Source organism: Cervus elaphus, chromosome 25 (assembly GCF_910594005.1).
Source record: "Cervus elaphus chromosome 25, mCerEla1.1, whole genome shotgun sequence".
Lineage (NCBI taxonomy): Eukaryota > Metazoa > Chordata > Mammalia > Artiodactyla > Cervidae > Cervus > Cervus elaphus.
Window position 1 is genome coordinate 24,696,711 of NC_057839.1, and position 18,140 is coordinate 24,714,850.

Genomic DNA, 18,140 nt, shown 5'->3' on the forward strand with positions numbered 1-18,140 from the left:
AATGTCTAATAAGCATAGTGCTTAATGAAATTTGGTTATTAGAATTTATATCAGGAAAGAAAATCTGTAGTAGTTTATTGATTTTACTTGATCACTAATGCACTAGAAGTCTCTTAAATATCTCTAAATTTTTACATGACACAAATGCATAATAATTACAGCTGTGAGGCCTCTCTTGGCCATTCATTATTTTTATTCATTAAAACAGTTTCTATCATGATGATATCCTTTGGGGTTTGGAATCTACAGGGGAATAAAATCTTGAAAAAGTTAAGTTTTCAGAGTCAAATTCATAAGAACAATGTATTAAGAATGGAAAATTAAATCTAGGGTACATAAAATGGACCCAGAGGGCAAACTAGGGAGGAAATGCCCCTTTTGGCATTGTTACCCATACCTCGCTCCAGCTTTCTTTCATCTTGCATTTATGTGCCCCATTGCATCATCATAGTTATCCAGACATTGCACTAAAGCAAGCTGATAGCCCAGTGTGGGTTGCCTAATTATAGTAACCTGAAATTCAGCCACTTGGTAGCCAATTTTCCCCTTATGTAGGAAGGTCTACTAATGATTTGTATCATCATTATTAATACCTCAAAGGCAACCCCACCCAGAAATGCTGAGAACTGGTGGGATAGGACATGGGAGGCGCCAGTGTGTACCTTTAAATACCTATCATCACATAACAGGTTCCCCTCTCTGCAGGCAGCTCTGAAGAGTTGTCAGCCTGTTCATTCTCTCTCTTGCACACCAGAGTCTGGTCTTCGTATTTAACTTCTGTTCATCCATCTGGAAGATTCTGGACAGGACCATGAGTGACGATGAGCTGTCTGCCTTGGTGGTGGATAATGGATCAGGGATGTGCAAGGCAGGCTTTGGCGGTGACGATGCCCCCAGGGCTGTGTTCCCCTCCATGGTGGGGCGTCCCCGGCACCAGGGGGTCATGGTAGGCATGGGCCAGAAGGACTGCTATGTGGGGGATGAGGCCCAGAGCAAGAGAGGCATCCTGACCCTGAAGTATCCCATTGAGCATGGAGTGGTCACCAACTGGGACGACATGGAGAAGATCTGGCACCACACCTTCTACAATGAGCTCCGCGTGGCTCCAGATGAGCATCCCATCCTCCTCACTGAGGCACCCCTCAACCCCAAGATCAACCGGGAGAAGATGACTCAGATCATGTTCGAGGCTTTCAACACACCAGCCATGTACGTGGCCATCCAGGCTGTGCTGTCCCTCTATGCCTCAGGCCGGACCACCGGCATCGTGATGGATTCTGGGGATGGGGTCACTCACACTGTGCCCATCTATGAAGGCTATGCCCTGCCTCATGCCATTCTACGTCTGGACCTGGCCGGCAGAGACCTGACCGATTACCTCATGAAGATCTTGACAGAACGAGGTTACAGCTTTACCACCACGGCTGAGCGAGAGATTGTTCGTGATGTCAAAGAGAAGCTCTGTTACGTGGCCCTGGACTTTGAGCAAGAGATGGTCAGCACTGCAGCATCCTCCTCCCTGGAGAGAAGCTACGAGCTTCCCGATGGGCAGGTGATCACCATTGGGAATGAGCGCTTTCGATGTCCAGAAGCCATTTTCCAGCCTTCCTTTCTCGGCATTGAGTCCAGTGGAATCCACGAGACAACCTTCAACTCTATTATGAAGTGTGATGTGGACATTCGCAAGGATCTATATGCCAACACCGTGCTGTCTGGGGGCAGCACTATGTACCCTGGCATTGCTGACCGGATGCAGAAGGAAATTGTAGCCCTGGCACCCAGCACCATGAAAATCAAGATCATAGCTCCCCCAGAGCGGAAGTATTCCGTTTGGATTGGGGGCTCCATTCTGGCCAGCCTGTCCACGTTTCAGCAAATGTGGATCAGTAAGCAGGAATACGATGAGGCTGGTCCTCCCATCGTCCACAGGAAGTGTTTCTGACTGGGCTTCCATTCTAATGCATTGGCATTGTCCCCAATTCTAGATCATGGTGATAGTACTGCTTTTATCCACTTCCAATTGAGTCAAGGTAAATTTCCACTCTTGCTAGTGTGTAAACTAGCAAACTCATCTCCATCCAAGCATTGTGGGCTCCCGCCCAGCTAATGATATTCGACCTCTATCAACTTCTGGAGAATTCTGATATTCTATTCTATTTTCTTTACCACTAGGGGTCAAAGAAATATAGACTTGCTTAAATGAAAATAAATGACAAGGAGTAAAGTGAGAAATGTCCTTCCAGAACAGATAACTAAAACTTTCAATCTTTAAATACTAGTTCTTGCTTTAAATATTTAACAACAGTAGGTTGTACAACCTGTAAAAAAAAAGTGTATGTATTTAGCAAACATGCCTTATTAGTTAGAATTTTGGTTTTGTTTTACTTCTTTGTATAGAGACAGTGGGTCAACGATATTCATATTTATATAAGCACTGAGGAAATAGAATAATCTATCTTAAAATATACTGATAAATCTGGCTATCGGAAAAGCTACTATGAATTTCTTAATTCCCCAAAGTCACCATTTTGGTAACTCCTTATTTTGTTTCCCTTATTAAATAAGCATAATAGAACAGGAGCATTCTATTAATATTGTTTATAAATCAACTGAATGTTTAGCTCAGAGTAGAGTTCAGCTGATCAAGCATGTATTCTAATATCTGACTTATCAAACTTCATTATACTTGTAAAACAGCAAAGCTGTTACAGATAAGGCCTAACTTTTAAAATAGGAAAATTGTAATATCAAATTAATTAACATCACTATGCTACAGTTTGACAAAAATGATTTTATTTCCATTGCTTAGCATAATGGCATGTCTCGAGTTATTTCTATAGGTCATGATTTTGAATACTTCTCTTATCAAGGATTTCACTGTGGAAAAACATATCTGCAGCATTTTTGTAAACTACAAATTCTAATACCAGTATAATAATTTCAACTTTATTATTGGAAGATTTTAGAATAATTCTATTTTGTTATGTCCAGTAACAGGCAATATTTCTTTATGTGAAGTATCTCTAAGCTATCAATTTCTTACAAAGCACCTATGTGTCTTCCTATGTTCTATAAACATTTTTAAGGAATTCAATGATGATTTTCAACCAATTTTAAGTACTAGCACTTTTATTTCAATCTATTCTGTGACTCCTCATTAAGTGAATATCAGAGATATTTATATTTTTCAGGGTTTTTCTCTGAAATTTTAGAATACTTGGGGGGTGGAGTTGCTTATGAAGCCATTATCACAGTCTCAGGAAAAGGAATTTTCTTCTCTTTTCCTTTGGTTTGGGAAGCTTATACTTGTGTTTCAAATGTTTAAATTGGAGTCTTTAAGCTTTCCTTTCCTTAAAAATTTTCAGAGAATTTGACTGTTGCTTATTTTCTTTAATCTGAAAACATAGTCTTTAATTCATTTAACCAAAATTAACCTCCAAAAGCACTTTATTTTACAAGACTTGAGTTTCTTTTCTTCTTTAATTAATTTTAAATAAATGAAAATTAATTCACACCTACATTTCCTGTTTTTTCTCCTCAATTCTTCCCAAAGAAATGTAGAATGATCCAGAGAGGATCACTTTTTAAAATTTTACTTATTTTTCTAATTGAAGGATAAATGCTTTACAGAATTTTGTTGTTTTCTGCCAAATATCAACATGAATCAGCCATAGGTATATGTATGTCCCCTCCCTCTGAACCTCCCTCCCATCTCCCCCCGCATCTCACCCCTCTAGATTGTCACAGAGCCCCTGTTTGGGTTCCTTGAATCATACAGAAAATTCCTATTGGCTATCTATTTTACAAATGGTAATGTAAGTTTCCATGTTACTCTCTCCATACAGAGAGGATCACTTTTTATACGTGTAACCTATTCATTCATATAATTTTATACCGCATACATTTGACCATGTAGACATTAAAAGGAAATTAAAATTTTTAAAAAGGAAGAGGGCTAGTAGATAAGGTTATAAATTCCTTGCAGTGTGCATTAAAAAGTTAAGTTTCAGTGGATAAACTGGTCTTCAGATAATTAGTAGGCAGAGTTAATAGCAATAATAATAATAATAGCTTGAATTTATACACTGCAACACTTACCATTTGCAGAGTGGTTCTCAAAAACATTGACCTACATTCTCAATTATCAGAAGAAACATATCTCCCCATTCACAGGAAGTTTCTAGGACACATAAAGTGCACCTCTCAGAGAGAGAACTATTGAGTCCTGGATCATTAGCGGAAAATATGAATTCCATAATGCAAATACATTTAAGCCTTAGGTCTTTGGATATTCCTTTCATCAACACTGACTGACTGATGGATGAATTCAATGAGGAAACACTCACAATTTTAAGTTTTAGAATCAATGTCATCTTTTCACGTGATGTAATTGGCTTGTTATTCACCAGTGGTTCACCAGATGGCACAGTACTGAGAGAGGCTTCACAGAGGAATTTCACACCATTGTAAGTGGTTCCCACCCTTTCTTGATGAACCATGCTGAGCAGCAATCTAGGACTGGGGTTGCACCTCAGCCTCCTTAAAACTGTTGTTTCCTGACCACAGGTAATATTCTGAAAGTGCACATGATGCAAAGCCAATACCTACACTTCTTCCCTAACTTTCAGATGTGCTTTTTTTTCAACAGTAAGATAAAGTCATGTTAGACCACAGATAGAGCCTTACATTCACAATTCTGTTATAGAGAAGAGGCTAGAACTAAGTATTACATTTTCCAGTAATCAAAAGAATAATCTTTTGACATGTCAAGAGCCTTACCACAATGATTCACTCATTTTGCAACTGTAAATTCCATGGGGTTGCAAAGAGTCAGACACAACTCAGGGACTGAACAAAAACAAAGAACAAATGCTAAAATTTACTAGAAAAGTATTTCAAGGACATTAGGGAATTTACAATCCAGGAGTGGGGGAAATTACATAGAGTGGAAAGCAGTATGATCTAATGATGGTTCATAGACTAGACATGGTCCATGGCCCATGATAATTCTAATAACGACAGTTTAAGTCTGGGTGATCAAAGGAGGAGATCACCTCCAAAGAATAGATGGAATCACTGAGTTAAGTCTTAAGGCACACAGAAGTTGGACAGAACATAAAAACTTTTCTTAGATGGTTCAGGCACCATTATGATCACTATTTATTAGGGTTGGTAGGTGGTTAATTCTTATTTTTAATGTCTCCATTGGAACCTGCCAGAAACTGTAAGGAAGTAACATTTAAGGCTCAGCTCAGAGTCTTTTCTAGCCTGCCTTCCTCCTTTTCCAAGGAGAAGTGGTAAACTCCTCCCTTGCACTTCTGCTGTATCATTTGCATGCGTATAGCATCATTGCACCTATAACATGTGTCCACACTCTCCCAGCCTCACCCAACAATGAGCACCTGGAGGACAGAGATGGGGACAGTATTTGTCCACCTTTGAACCATCCAGGATTTTCCTAATGTTAGGCACAGATGATTAACCCAATAAATGTGATTTGAATGGATAAATGAGTGAATTCATGGAATCTGATATACGTCATGAATGTCACAGTTCTGCATTATCTGTTTTTTACCACTCTCTTCTTAGCTCCTGTCTTCTAGTGTCTGCCCCTTTTGTTGTGTTGCCTTTCCTCTGAGGCATATTTTTTCTTTATTCTTCTTTATCTCTTCTCTTTTCTATTCAGTTCTCCTATACATTTCAGCCTACAGAGCTGAATCTTAAAAGCTTTTGCTCATCAATAAAATTTTCCCATTCTTCTAATTAATCAAAGGATCAATCAACCTCATCTTTTGGGGTGTGAGCTAGCTAAGTAGCTGCTGAAATTTTAGCCTTAAAAAAAGAGGAGAAGAAGAAAAAACGAAGGAAGAATGGATGAATGAATGAATGAAAGAGAAGTTTTTCAGTGAGTACAATTGTATACTCAACTCTTCTAACCTATTCACATCCTTGCTGATATTTTTCTCTTTTTTTCTAAACTCCAAATAGCTCTGGAGTTGAGTTTCAGACATCTGACTCCCTAATAACTCAGACATTAGAATATATTGAAAAGTCTACATTTTTGGTAACTAGTCACAGCTTCCTTTCAGAATTTATAAAAGATTCTTTTCAAAATATGGTTTTTGATGTTAGGAACTAAGCATGTGGTTTGGCCAACACTGCTTCCAGATGTTGATAAGTATACTTGGAAAGTCTTTAGGGATATACATGTACATAGCAGTAGAGAACCTGCTCATTAAAGTTAATTGATACCTGAAGACTTCTCCTTAAATATGAAGGATCTGTCTGAACTCTGGCATTTTTTTAAAGCTAATACCGTAATTAATAAAAAACAATAGATAATCCTCAAGCTGCCTGCCTTGTTTTTCAAGTCATTCCAAATCTGCTGTTCTAATCATATTACAGTTTTAGATTCAGTTAAATCTACTCAACAGATGTGCCAATGTGATAGGATGACAGATATTTACCTAGACAACACCCTAACACCGCTTGAAAAATGGAAAATCTTATTTAATTGGCTACTTGACAACATGTAAGTCAATAGCCAAGTTGTTCTCTCTGGGATTGGGAATGAGGCCTTTGTAACTGTATACACACCATACGAAACAGAGTCTGGTAAAAAAAGGGAGGGGACATGATAGACAGACACAGCAGAAGGATTGAAGTTCCCGCTCAAGTCCCTTTCATGGAGGTGTTGCAGTAAGAGCAGCTTTTCGTAACTATTTTATAGGTTAGGGGTAAACAGGGAAAGCCAGATGCCAACAAGATAATTTAACTTCATGCTGCTGTTGCTGCTGCTAAGTCGCTTCAGTCGTGTCTGACTCTGTGCAACCCCATAGACGGCAGCCCACCAGGCTCCACCCTCCCTGGGATTCTCCAGACAAGAACACTGGAGTGGGTTGCCATTTCCTTCTCCAATGTGTGAAAGTGAAAAGTGAAAGTGAAGCGTCATTCAGTCGTGTCTGACTCTTTGCGATACCGAGGGCTGTAGCCCACCAGGCTCCTCCGTCCATGGGATTTTCCAGTGCTGGAGTGGGGTGCCATTGCCTTCTCCGTTTAACTGCATGGCTCCTGCATATTCTTTATGACTCACTCAGAACATCCCCAGATATCATTCCCTGTTCTTTTAATTGATAAATAGTAACTACTCAACACTGTATATTTTTTCCATAGCTGGATCATGAGCAAAAAGCTGGCCTCAACAGTGATGACAAAATTATGTTTACCAGTGACAATACTGGGATCTTCTAGGGCAAGTCACAGTGTTCATAGTTCAAAAATGGAAGGTTTCCACAGAAATACAAGCTTTTTATAAATCTTCAATTACCGAGGTAATAAGAACTTATGATATGTGAAATCTACAATTTCTAAATAATATGTTAGTAAAATGCCAGAAGAAATCATAAATATGCCCCTACTTATTGTAAAAAATGGTATTCATTTAATGATTAGAATCAAAACATTAGATCCTTGGCTAAATAGTCAATTTTATTATCAAAATGGAAGACATTGTCTGCAGCAGAATAAATACAAAATGTGCAATTTTCAAATTTTGATGGACTCAGAGAAATGACAGTTGAAGCAGAGAAAGAGAAACTATATTAATTTTTAAAAGAGACAGCCACTATGGAGAACAATGTGGAGATTTCTTAAAAAACTGGAAATAGAACTGCCATATGACCCAGCAATCCCACTTCTGGGCATACACACCGAGGAAACCAGATCTGAAAGAGACACGTGCACCCCAATGTTCATCGCAGCACTGTTTATAATAGCCAGGACATGGAAGCAACCTAGATGCCCATCAGCAGACGAATGGATAAGGAAGCTGTGGTGCATATACACCATGGAATATTACTCAGCCGTTAAAAAGAATTCATTTGAATCAGTTCTAATGAGATGGATGAAACTGGAGCCCATTATACAGAGTGAAGTAAACCAGAAAGATAAAGACCATTACAGTATACTAACACATATATATGGAATTTAGAAAGACGGTAATGATAACCCTATATGCAAAACAGAAAAAGAGACACAGATGTACAGAACAGACTTTTGAACTCTGTGGGAGAAGGCAAGGGTGGGATGTTTTGAGAGAACAACATCGAAACATGTATATTATATATTGTGAAACAGATCACCAGCCCAGGTGGGATGCATGAGACAAGTGCTCGGGCCTGGTGCACTGGGAAGACCCAGAGGAATCGGGTGGAGAGGGAGGTGGGAGGAGGGATCGGGATGGGAAATACATGTAAATCCATGGCTGATTTATGCCAATGTATGACAAAAACCACTACAATATTGTAAAGTAATTAGCCTTCAACTAATAAAAATAAATGAAAAAAAAAAAATTAAAGAGAGTAAAAATAACAAGAACATTCTACCCCTTTACCTGGCCTCTTTTATTAATGTTTGATACTAGGTATGGCTTAGCATCACATACTGATTTGACTAATCATCCAAAATTACAAATAATAAAAAATAAAATTATCAAATCTCTATGGTAGCATGGAATACAAATCAACAAACCTTTATGACCAGTTGGGATATTAGGAAAAAGGAGGAAAGGGAGAGGAGTTTAGACCATAAATGATGCCCATAACAATGCTCAAACCATAACCAATCTGAGTAATCATTACTTTCATATTTTAGTCATTGTGGTCAAGAATTATAGCAAGTATGCTTGACTGCTCTTCCAACATTGGCCCCACAAAGGGACTCTGACAATCCAGAGTCAAGAAGGTGGGATGTGTATATTAAACAGTGATTGCTTCCTTCTTTTTTTTATTCAGTTTTTGTCTTGATTTTTTAGCTAACCAATAACTGAGCGTGTGTGTGTGTGTGCTCAGGCATGTCCGATTCTTTGCAACTCCATGGACTGTAGCATACCAGTCTCCTCTGTCCACGGAATTTTCCAGGCAAGAATATTGGAATGGGTTGCCATTTCCTTCTCCAGGAAATCTTCTCAACCCAGGGATCAAACCCACACCTCTTATGTCTCCTGTATTGGCAGGCAAGTTCTTTACCAGTTGAACCAATTCAGCAAGAATTCTCTTTTGTGATAACATTAGTGGGAGGCAAGGTCCAGGCTCATACTCATTCACTAACAGCTACAGCTTAGACTAAGTCTATCAAATGCTCCAATCTGAGATTTTAACACTGAGAATCTGAGAAAGTGCCCCGAATATGCAAGAAATGTTGAAAAATTATTCATGGTCTCAGTGACACCGGGAGGCCATCATTGACTATGGCAAGATCCCACGGTAGAATCCTAACCAGACTATTGCTTTGACATGACTTTAGTTAATTTTCTTATTTTCTAGACTCTTCACTTAGTGTCTGTCCATTTTTTAGTGGAATCTGAAATACTCATCATCCCTCCAAAAATTTCTTTTCTGGCTTAAACCACCTAAAGGCAATTTCTGTTGATTAAAATCAAATATGCTGATTGAAACATAGTTTGATATCAGAGAATGAAATTGCAGGTGATGGGCCCTTAAAGAAACGGGCAGATCTAGAATTGGTTATCTGGCTGAAAGCAGTAAGAATCCCTCTAGTATTCAGGAAACAGAATATTCTAACTTATGGCAGACAGGAGAAACAGCTCATTACAGTATCTCCTGGGATCACTTAAAATGAAGTCTTTTTGGACTTCAAGGCTGTGGGGGACCAATTTTTCAGTGTCATGAAACAACGTAAAGGATGTGAGGAATTCCATGTAAAGCAGTGGGTGGCTTCTTTTACCGGCTCTGGCCAGTTCAAAAAAGAGAGTAACACAGTCAAATCATGGCCTACATCTCAAAGCACAGACTGAGCTAAAAGAATCTTTTATCTCTTAGAGATATAAGGCTAAAGTACCTTAAAAACAAACCCCACTGATTGAATTCACAGGCTCACTAGAATGTTCATGTTAAATGTAGAGCAATGATGGGGAAAAATGGGATCCAAAAATCAAAGTGGAGCTATTTAGGAGGTTTGGAGAATGAGGAGACTCCGAAAATCCAGTCACACCCCCTTGTAGCCATAGCAACCTCTTTTCCTCATCTGATGAGGCCTTTAACCATTTGGTTGCATAAATACAGATGAAACAGCCTTAGATGTTGGAGGTATCTTGAAAGGAAAAGCTAATTTTATCCTTTAAGGTCCTTGTAGGTAAGATACAGAATACCCAAAGGGTTTTAACTGAAAAGGATTTATTTTAAAACTGTTTACAAAGGTCTAGGTTCCAAGGTAGCATTAGTAGTAAAAAAAAAAAAAAAAAAAAAACCTGCCTGCCAATGAAGGAGACATAAACAGAGGTGGGTTCGATCCCTGGATCGGGAAGATCCCCTGGAGGAGGGTATGGCAACCCACTCCAATATTCTTGCCTGGAGAATCCCATGGAGAGAGAAGCCTGGTGGGCTACAGACCATGGGGTCACAAAGAATCAGACATGACTAAAGCGAACTGAGCGAGCAAGTGAGCAAGGCAGCTTTAAGGAACCAATAAGGAATGATGAGGCACTCCATGCTAACAGCAAAAAACCATTACCATGACTAAGCCCAAAGGAGCAAGAAAAGAAAGACATGTGGCCTGAAACCTGTGAGAGCTGTCCAGGAAGTAGGCCACCCACTGGGCACTATGGGTATAGAGGAATACAGTCCCAACCAGGACCCTGGCAAAAGAAAAAAGAAGGCGGCAAAGGAAAAGTTCTGAACTCTCTCCACTTTCACTACCCAAGATCCTCTGTTTCCCAGTCACCTAAACCAACGAGAAGTCAGAGGTCAAAGGAGCTCAGTCCAAGAGATCAGTTTGGACTGTGTTCAGTGACACAGTCCAAGAGATCAGTTTGCCAAAGCACCAAGTAAGACAGAGAAGACAACCAGTGGGAAGGAGCAAACACAATGACCTGCACACCCATTCTTCTCATGCCTGGCTCCACAGTCACCTCTATTATTTCTAAACCTAGAGTCAGGTCCCAACATGACCTAGGGTACTCACTTCTGAAGTCAAAAATCTGGAGGAAAGGTCTTAGCTACAAAAAAGGAACTGTGAAATTTTGCTAATCTCTTTAGACAAAAATCTTGGAACTCTGTGCACAAAGAGTGCTTTGCTGCTCGTAAAGGGGAAAATCTGATAAAAAGAGTTCTCTACCTAAGAGGGAAAAGCATAGTTTTACACCAGGCTGAAGTCATACTTAGGAGTTTTCTCAGTGAGTATGTTGCATTTAATGCGATAGCTTCAATAATTGATATCAGTTCCAATTGTGTGCTGCAATAATTGCTGGAAATTTGGACTAAGTGTTGAGCTCTATTAGATGAAGTTTAGATGCTGGAAATTCCGTACTGTAATACTGAGGAAGGAATCAAAAGATTCTGCAAGATAGGAATAACTGATTAGGTAGATCAAATGCTCCCTCTCCCACACTCCCTAATTATGTTCTCCTAGCAAACCTGGAGTAATACCTTTCACCAAGACCTTGGGAAACACATTGGAATGGCACCTACAATATTACTAAATTCTTTGTATTTGGTGTGCTGTTTGGTGGAGCACGTTTCCCAGGTTTTCAGATGAGGCCACATACCAAAGAAAGAATGACTGTAACTTGAGGGTGATGTGCTTCACATGGATTCATTAGGCAGATGGAATAGAATTTCAGTTGAAAGTGAACATTTGCTTAGAACTTTTAAAGCATCAACCACTCACATCAGTGAAGTCTGTTCTCTTTGAAAGTACAATGTGAGAAATTTTTGACATTTGAAATTTTTATTTCCAGCCCCAGCAATATTAAGGCTTACCGCTTTAGGAAGGAAACACATGCTTTCAAATGTGATGAAATATCAGGCTATTCCAGGCAACATGCTTAAGTAACTTAATATGATTCTAACAAGTCTTAAGGGAATAGGTAACCCAAATGATTCATCCTCCTTCCCTCAAAAAAGCTTCAGCATTTCCACCAATTCTTTAATTCTTTTAATATTGACCCATTATATATTGCCAAAACTAATATAACAAGAGATAATATATTTAGCTATACTTGATTTATTTCAAGAAATAAATAAAAAATGCTAAAAAGAAGCAACTTTCATGTAGGATCATTCTAGAAAGACAAATAAGTCTCCCATTAAAAAAATCAAAATCCAACAAAATTAAGAAATAATTCAGCTCTCATCACTAGGCTTTAATTTAAGTGACAAAACCAACTGAGCACTTGACGTTGAAAGGAAAAATTAAGTCTAAAGAAATTATATAAAGAAGGTTGACACTGTATAAAACTCTTGAGTTTTCCATAAAAGTGCTCAAACCAGGTCAGGATTATCATTTTAATTCTCTAAATGCAGACAATTTCAAAAGTGATTGCTCTTGGATTAATGAAACTTTCCACTTCTTATATTTGCTAAGTGATTTGAATAAATCTCATCGCTATACTTTCTCAGAAATCTCAAGACAGGGACACATTTTGTCTCTCAGTTCTGAGTCAATATACACAGCTGTTCAATCTATCAAGACATTCCATGTCCCTGGCTGGAATAATAAAATGAGAAATACAAGAGAGAATAATGAAACTGACTTCTGGTGTCTTCTCTACTCTCTTATATGGGGTACATACAAAAATGCTCTAACTTCTTCATCTGGCTAGCATGAAATCACTAAGAGCTTCTTAGAATTTCAATCAGTCCACAATGATACCAAACACATTTCAGAGAAGTAAAACGACCTGTTTGTGAAGTCTTTCAGTTTGTTCCAAATCACAATGCAAGTTGTCAACAGCTGAGCAGCTCCCTCTAATTATGTGTGCCATACGTATTTCTGGAATTTAATGACTTCTGTTTCACAAGAGCTCCTATCCCTTTTAGAATGACTGCATGTTACTAAAACACCTAGGTTTAGCTCTTAGTTTCGAAACCTGATTGCTACTAGATGAGACAAGGTGAATGCAAGAGTAGCCTACCAACAGGTGAACACCCAAGGACCCTGCACAGGGTTATTCAAGAAAGACTAAACACTCTCAAAACTGTATCACTCGGTTACCAGGTTATAGATTAACTGTGGTTAAGAAGTAGTGTTGGAGCCAACCCTTCTCCATGCCTTGAAGAAATGAAGGAACATGCATGGCTGCTGGTCTAGCCATCAGGAGTGACTCCCTCAAAGAGGCTGATTGATCAGAGGACTGACGTGTGCTGTGATATGAGGTGGGGCACGCTGAGCATCTGTGAGCCTATGGATGTAACTCTGACGGCTTCTTCACAAATCCCGCTTGACCACCTGTTTACAGAACCTACTTCTTGAATAAAAAGCAAATCTTTATCAATCCTTTTCAATCACCTTGTATTTTCTAATCAGCTAACATGGCAATGCAAGAGAGTTCCAGAGAAACATCTATTTCTGCTTTATTGACTATGCCAAAGCCTTTGACTGTGTGGATCACAATAAACTGGAAAATTCTGAAAGAGATGGGAATACCAGACCACCTGACCTGCCTCTTGGGAAATCTGTATGTGGGTCAGGAAGCAACAGTTAGAACTGGACATGGAACAACAGACTATTTTCAAATAGAAAAAGGAGTACATCAAGGTATTATATTGTCACCCTGCTTATTTAACTTATATGCAGAGTACTTCATGAGAAATTCTGAGCTGGATGAAGCACAAGCTGGAATCAAGATTGCCGGGAGAAATATCAATAACCTCAGATACGCAGATGACACCACCCTTATGGCAGAAAGTGAAGAAGAACTAAAGAACCTCTTGATGAAAGTGAAAGAGGAGAGTGGAAAAGCTGGCTTAAAGCTCAACATTCAGAAAACTAAGATCATGGCATCCAATCCTATCACTTCATGGCAAATAGATGGGGAAACAGTGGAAACAGTGACTGACTTTATGAAATTAAGACTCTTGCTCCTTGAAAGGAAAGTTATGACTAACCTAGACAGCATATTAAAAAGCAGAGACATTACTTTGCCAACAAAGGTCCATCTTGTCAAGGCTATGGTTTTTCCAGTAGTCATGTATGGATGTGAGAGTTGGACTATAAAGAAAGCTGAGTGCCAAAGAATTGATGCTTTTGAGCTGTGGTGTTGGAGAAGACTCTTGAGAGTCTCTTGGACTTCGAGGAGATCCACAGTCCATCCTAAAGGAGATCAGTCCTGGGTGTTCATTGGAAGGACTGATGTTGAAGTTGAAACTCCAATACTTTGGCCACCTGATGTGAAGAGCTGACTCATTTTAAAAGACCCTGATGTTGGGAAAGATTGAACGCAAGAGGAAAAGGGGATGACAGAGGATGAGATGGTTGGATGGCATCACCAACTCAATGGACATGAGTTTGGTTGAACTCCAGGAGGTGGTGATGGACAGGGAGGCCTGGCATGCTGTGCTCCCTGGGGTTGCAAAGAGTCAGACGTGACTGAGCAACTGAACTGAACTGAACTGAAAGTGGTAAAAGGTGGTAAAAGTTGCTCATTTATGTCTGACTCTTTGAGACCCCATGAACTAGAGCCTGCTAGGCGCCTCTGTCCATGGAATTCTCTAATCAAGAATACTGGAAGCCATGCCCTGCTCCAGGGGATCTTCCAACCCAGGAATTGAACCCACGTCTCCTGCACTGCAGGCAGATTCTTTACCATCTGAGCCATGCAGCGCAAACAAAAGGTTGTGGGTGGAGGTAAACAGGAGGGTGGATGGGAGAAGGTGGATGTAGCCGTTGCTCCTTTCCTCTTGCCACTCTGTTTCCAGGACAGCAGTACTTCTGGAACATGGGTCTGATGGAAAGCACTCACCTCTAGGTGGACTATCCATTTCCCACTTTCTCTTCCCAGCTCTGTTCTCTCATGTCAGACACTCCCTCCCACTTCAGATACCACCTTCAGTCTGTCATCATGTTCTCACAACTACCACCAATACCAAAGCAGCCACTCTCTCCCATAACCTCCAATGTCATTTACTATCTTTCCAGTCTCTCCTTTCGAATATGTGGCATTATTTTTTAGATAGTTGGTGAATTACAAAGTCCTACTTTCTGGACTACCCTCAGAGACCTATTTGGCTTTAACATAAACGTTTGAATTCCAGTATCACTTAAATAACTAAAATCTTTCCTAGGCTTAAGCCAGCTTTCTGATTGTGCTAAAAAACTGATTCCTGTGCTTACAGATCGAACTGCTGAGATTTGGGCATGTGGTAGGAATGACAACTGTCACATTATGCAGGGGGTCATGTTATTTCTGAAGAATTTTACACTTATTATAAGAAATGCAATTTTTAAAACTGCTTCTGTTTTATGGCAGACCAAAAGGGTTATGCGTTTTCTCTGGCACAAAGGTGGTAAACAGTTGAACAACTGAACAACTGTCCCACTAATGACTGTAGTGGGACATAGTAAAAGAAACACATGCTGTTTGCTATTTCAGTGTTACAGTACCCGTGGTAAAGGTAACTGAGCCTTTGGCTGGGTATAATGGGAGCAATGACTCCCCTGCCAAGAAGCTAACTCCACAGAGGCTGCCTCGTCTATTTCTAGGGTTGACAGTCCCCAGTGCCACCAAGCTCCTAAGTTCCACTTTGTTATTGCGTGTCCCCAGATCCTGGGGTTGAAAAGTGGTAGTCGGCACAGAGAGGCACACTCACATTGCAAAGGAATTTCATTCTAACCATTATTGAGACAGGCTTGGGACCTGGGACCCTTTGGTATTAGCGCTTGCACCTGGACCCACCTCTCCTGAAACAACAAAATACAAAGAAAGTTGGGGCAAATTCTGGGCAAAAGATACAGAAAGACCAAGAGAGCCAACTGCCACTTCTGAAGAGCAAAATCAGGAAGTCAGGAGCAAAATCAGGGTACTGAGCACGCCTTGTACACAACATCACCTAAGGAGGGGTGGGCAAAACCCCTAAGCCACCCCTCCCTCCCAACCCCTAGGCACAACCCCTACCCTCACTCCACATAAGGAACAAGCTCACTCCCCCTCAGGGAGTGAGTGAGCAAGGGACCCTGTTGTTTGTTGTCCTTCCCTGCTGCTGCAGCAGGGTCCCCATAAAGCCTGGCCTGAATTTCTTGTCTGGCCTCTAGTCAATTTCCAATTGATTAGGGAAGACCAAGAACCCTGGTCATTATGGCCACGACATGCCTTTCTCAGAAAAAGTATTTTGGATTCTTCCCTGCAGGTAAGCATCCCCTGGGAAAATTGATCACTGTTGTCTCCCCATCTCTGGCTTCAAAGGGGCCATTTCCCCATTATCACCTTGGTCAAAACAGTCATTAAACTCCCCTTGCAAGTCTGCAGCACAGCTATGGCACACACGAACTGCTTTGTAGGGGCTTTAGTCAAGACTTGGGTTGGGGGGTGGGGGAGGGCAAGAAGCCAGTAAACATACAGAGCTGCACGCAGTTAACTAATTGTGCTCAGTTGCTAAGTTGGGTCCAACTCTGCAACTCCAAAGAAGCTATTAGGGCTTCCCTGATAGCTCAGTTGGTAAAGAATCTGCCTGCAATGCAGGAGACCCCAGTTCAATTCCTGGATTGGGACGATTCCCTGGAGAAGAAAAGGCTACCCACTCCAGTATTCTGGCCTGGAGAATTCCATGGACTGTACAGTCCATGGGGTCACAAAGAGTAGGACACAACTGAGCAACTTTCACTTTCACTGCAACCCGATGGACTGTAGCCCACCAGGCTACTCTGTCTATGGGATTCTTCAGGCAAGAGTACTGGAGTGGGTTGCCATTTCCTCCTTCAGGGGAACCTCCCAACCCAGGGATGGAACCCACGTCTCCTGCATTGGCCGGTAGATTCTTAACCACTGCACCACCTAATCAAGTTTCCCCATTAAGGCAAGTTCCTCAGAAGCACACAGCTGGCCCGTCACCGCAAGTCCCCTGCACACGTGCCTATCCGCCGGGCCCACTGGCACGGCTGATACCCAGGGGCTCTGTTTCTCCCTGAAACACGGCAGAGCACTTTGGGACCTCCCAAAATCCCAGTCCAAGAATGTGAAGTCATGGTGTGTGTTAGTGGGAATTGGAAAATGGTTTGAGTTCATCAGGAAAAAAAAAGCAAAGTATCCCTAAGTCAGTGGGTTAAGTCTGTGATTTGAGGAAGCAACAGGTGATTAGGATGAGTTGGAAGGGGGGCGTATTCATTTCCCAATGCTGATACCACAAATTACCACAATTTCATGATTTAAACTAACACAAGTTTATTATCATACAGTTCTGGAGGTCAGGAATCTACGTGGTTGGCAGGGCTTCTAGAGGCTTCTAGAGGCTCTAGTGTCCTAAATCACTTCAATCACATCCAACTCTTTGTGACCCTATACACTGTAACCCACCAGGCTCCTCTGTCATGGAATTCTCCAGGAAAGAATAATGGATGTAGAGAGAAACCATTTCTTGCTTTTTCCAGCTTCTAGAGGCCACCTGCACTCCTGGGCTCAAGGCCCTCTTCTCCCTTCAGAGCCAGCAATCACATCAGTCTGGCTTATGCTTCTGTCCTCACATCTCCCTCCTCTTCTGTTTCTCCTGCTACCCTCTTTTTTATAAATGGATGATCCACATAATAACTATATAACCTTTAAAAGTGGTGAATAATTTTATTGTACATCTGTAACTTAAATGGGGCTTCCCAGGAGGCTCACTGGTAAAGAATCTGCCTGCTAATGCAGACACCACAGGAGACATGGGTTCAATCCCTGGGTCAGGAAGATTCCCCTGGAGGAGGAAATGGCAACCCACTCGAGTATTCTTGCCTGGAGAATTACACAGATAGAGGAGCCTGGTGGGCTACAGCCCATGGGGTCGCAAAAAGTCAGACACACTAGCTAGCTAGTTAACTTAAGTAATACTGGACAGCAACTATATTTCAAGTAAAAAAATAACTAGATGATCCACAATAACTTCCATCAAACATCCTGAACTTAATCACATGTGAAAACTTTTTCAGTTCAGTGCAGTCACTCAGTCGTGTCTGACTCTCTGCGACCTCATGGACTGCAGCTTTCCAGGTTTCCCTGTCCATCACCAACTCCTGGAGCTTACTCAGACTCACGTCCATTGCGACCTCATGGACTGCCGCTTGCCAGGCTTCCCTGTCCATCACCAGCTCCTGGAGCTTACTCAAACTCACGTCCATTGCGACCTCATGGACTGCAGCTTGCCAGGCTTCCC

General features: G+C 40.9%; 1 protein-coding gene across 1 annotated transcript; it reads left to right on the forward strand.

Moving 5' to 3' along the window:
- Positions 1-726: 726 nt before the first annotated feature.
- Positions 727-3,518, forward strand: ACTBL2 (actin beta like 2). Its single transcript, XM_043887799.1, has one exon. It carries the CDS (start codon positions 812-814, stop codon positions 1,940-1,942), a length of 1,131 nt encoding a protein of 376 aa, XP_043743734.1. The 5' UTR covers positions 727-811; the 3' UTR covers positions 1,943-3,518.
- The last annotated feature ends 14,622 nt before the right edge of the window (positions 3,519-18,140 follow it).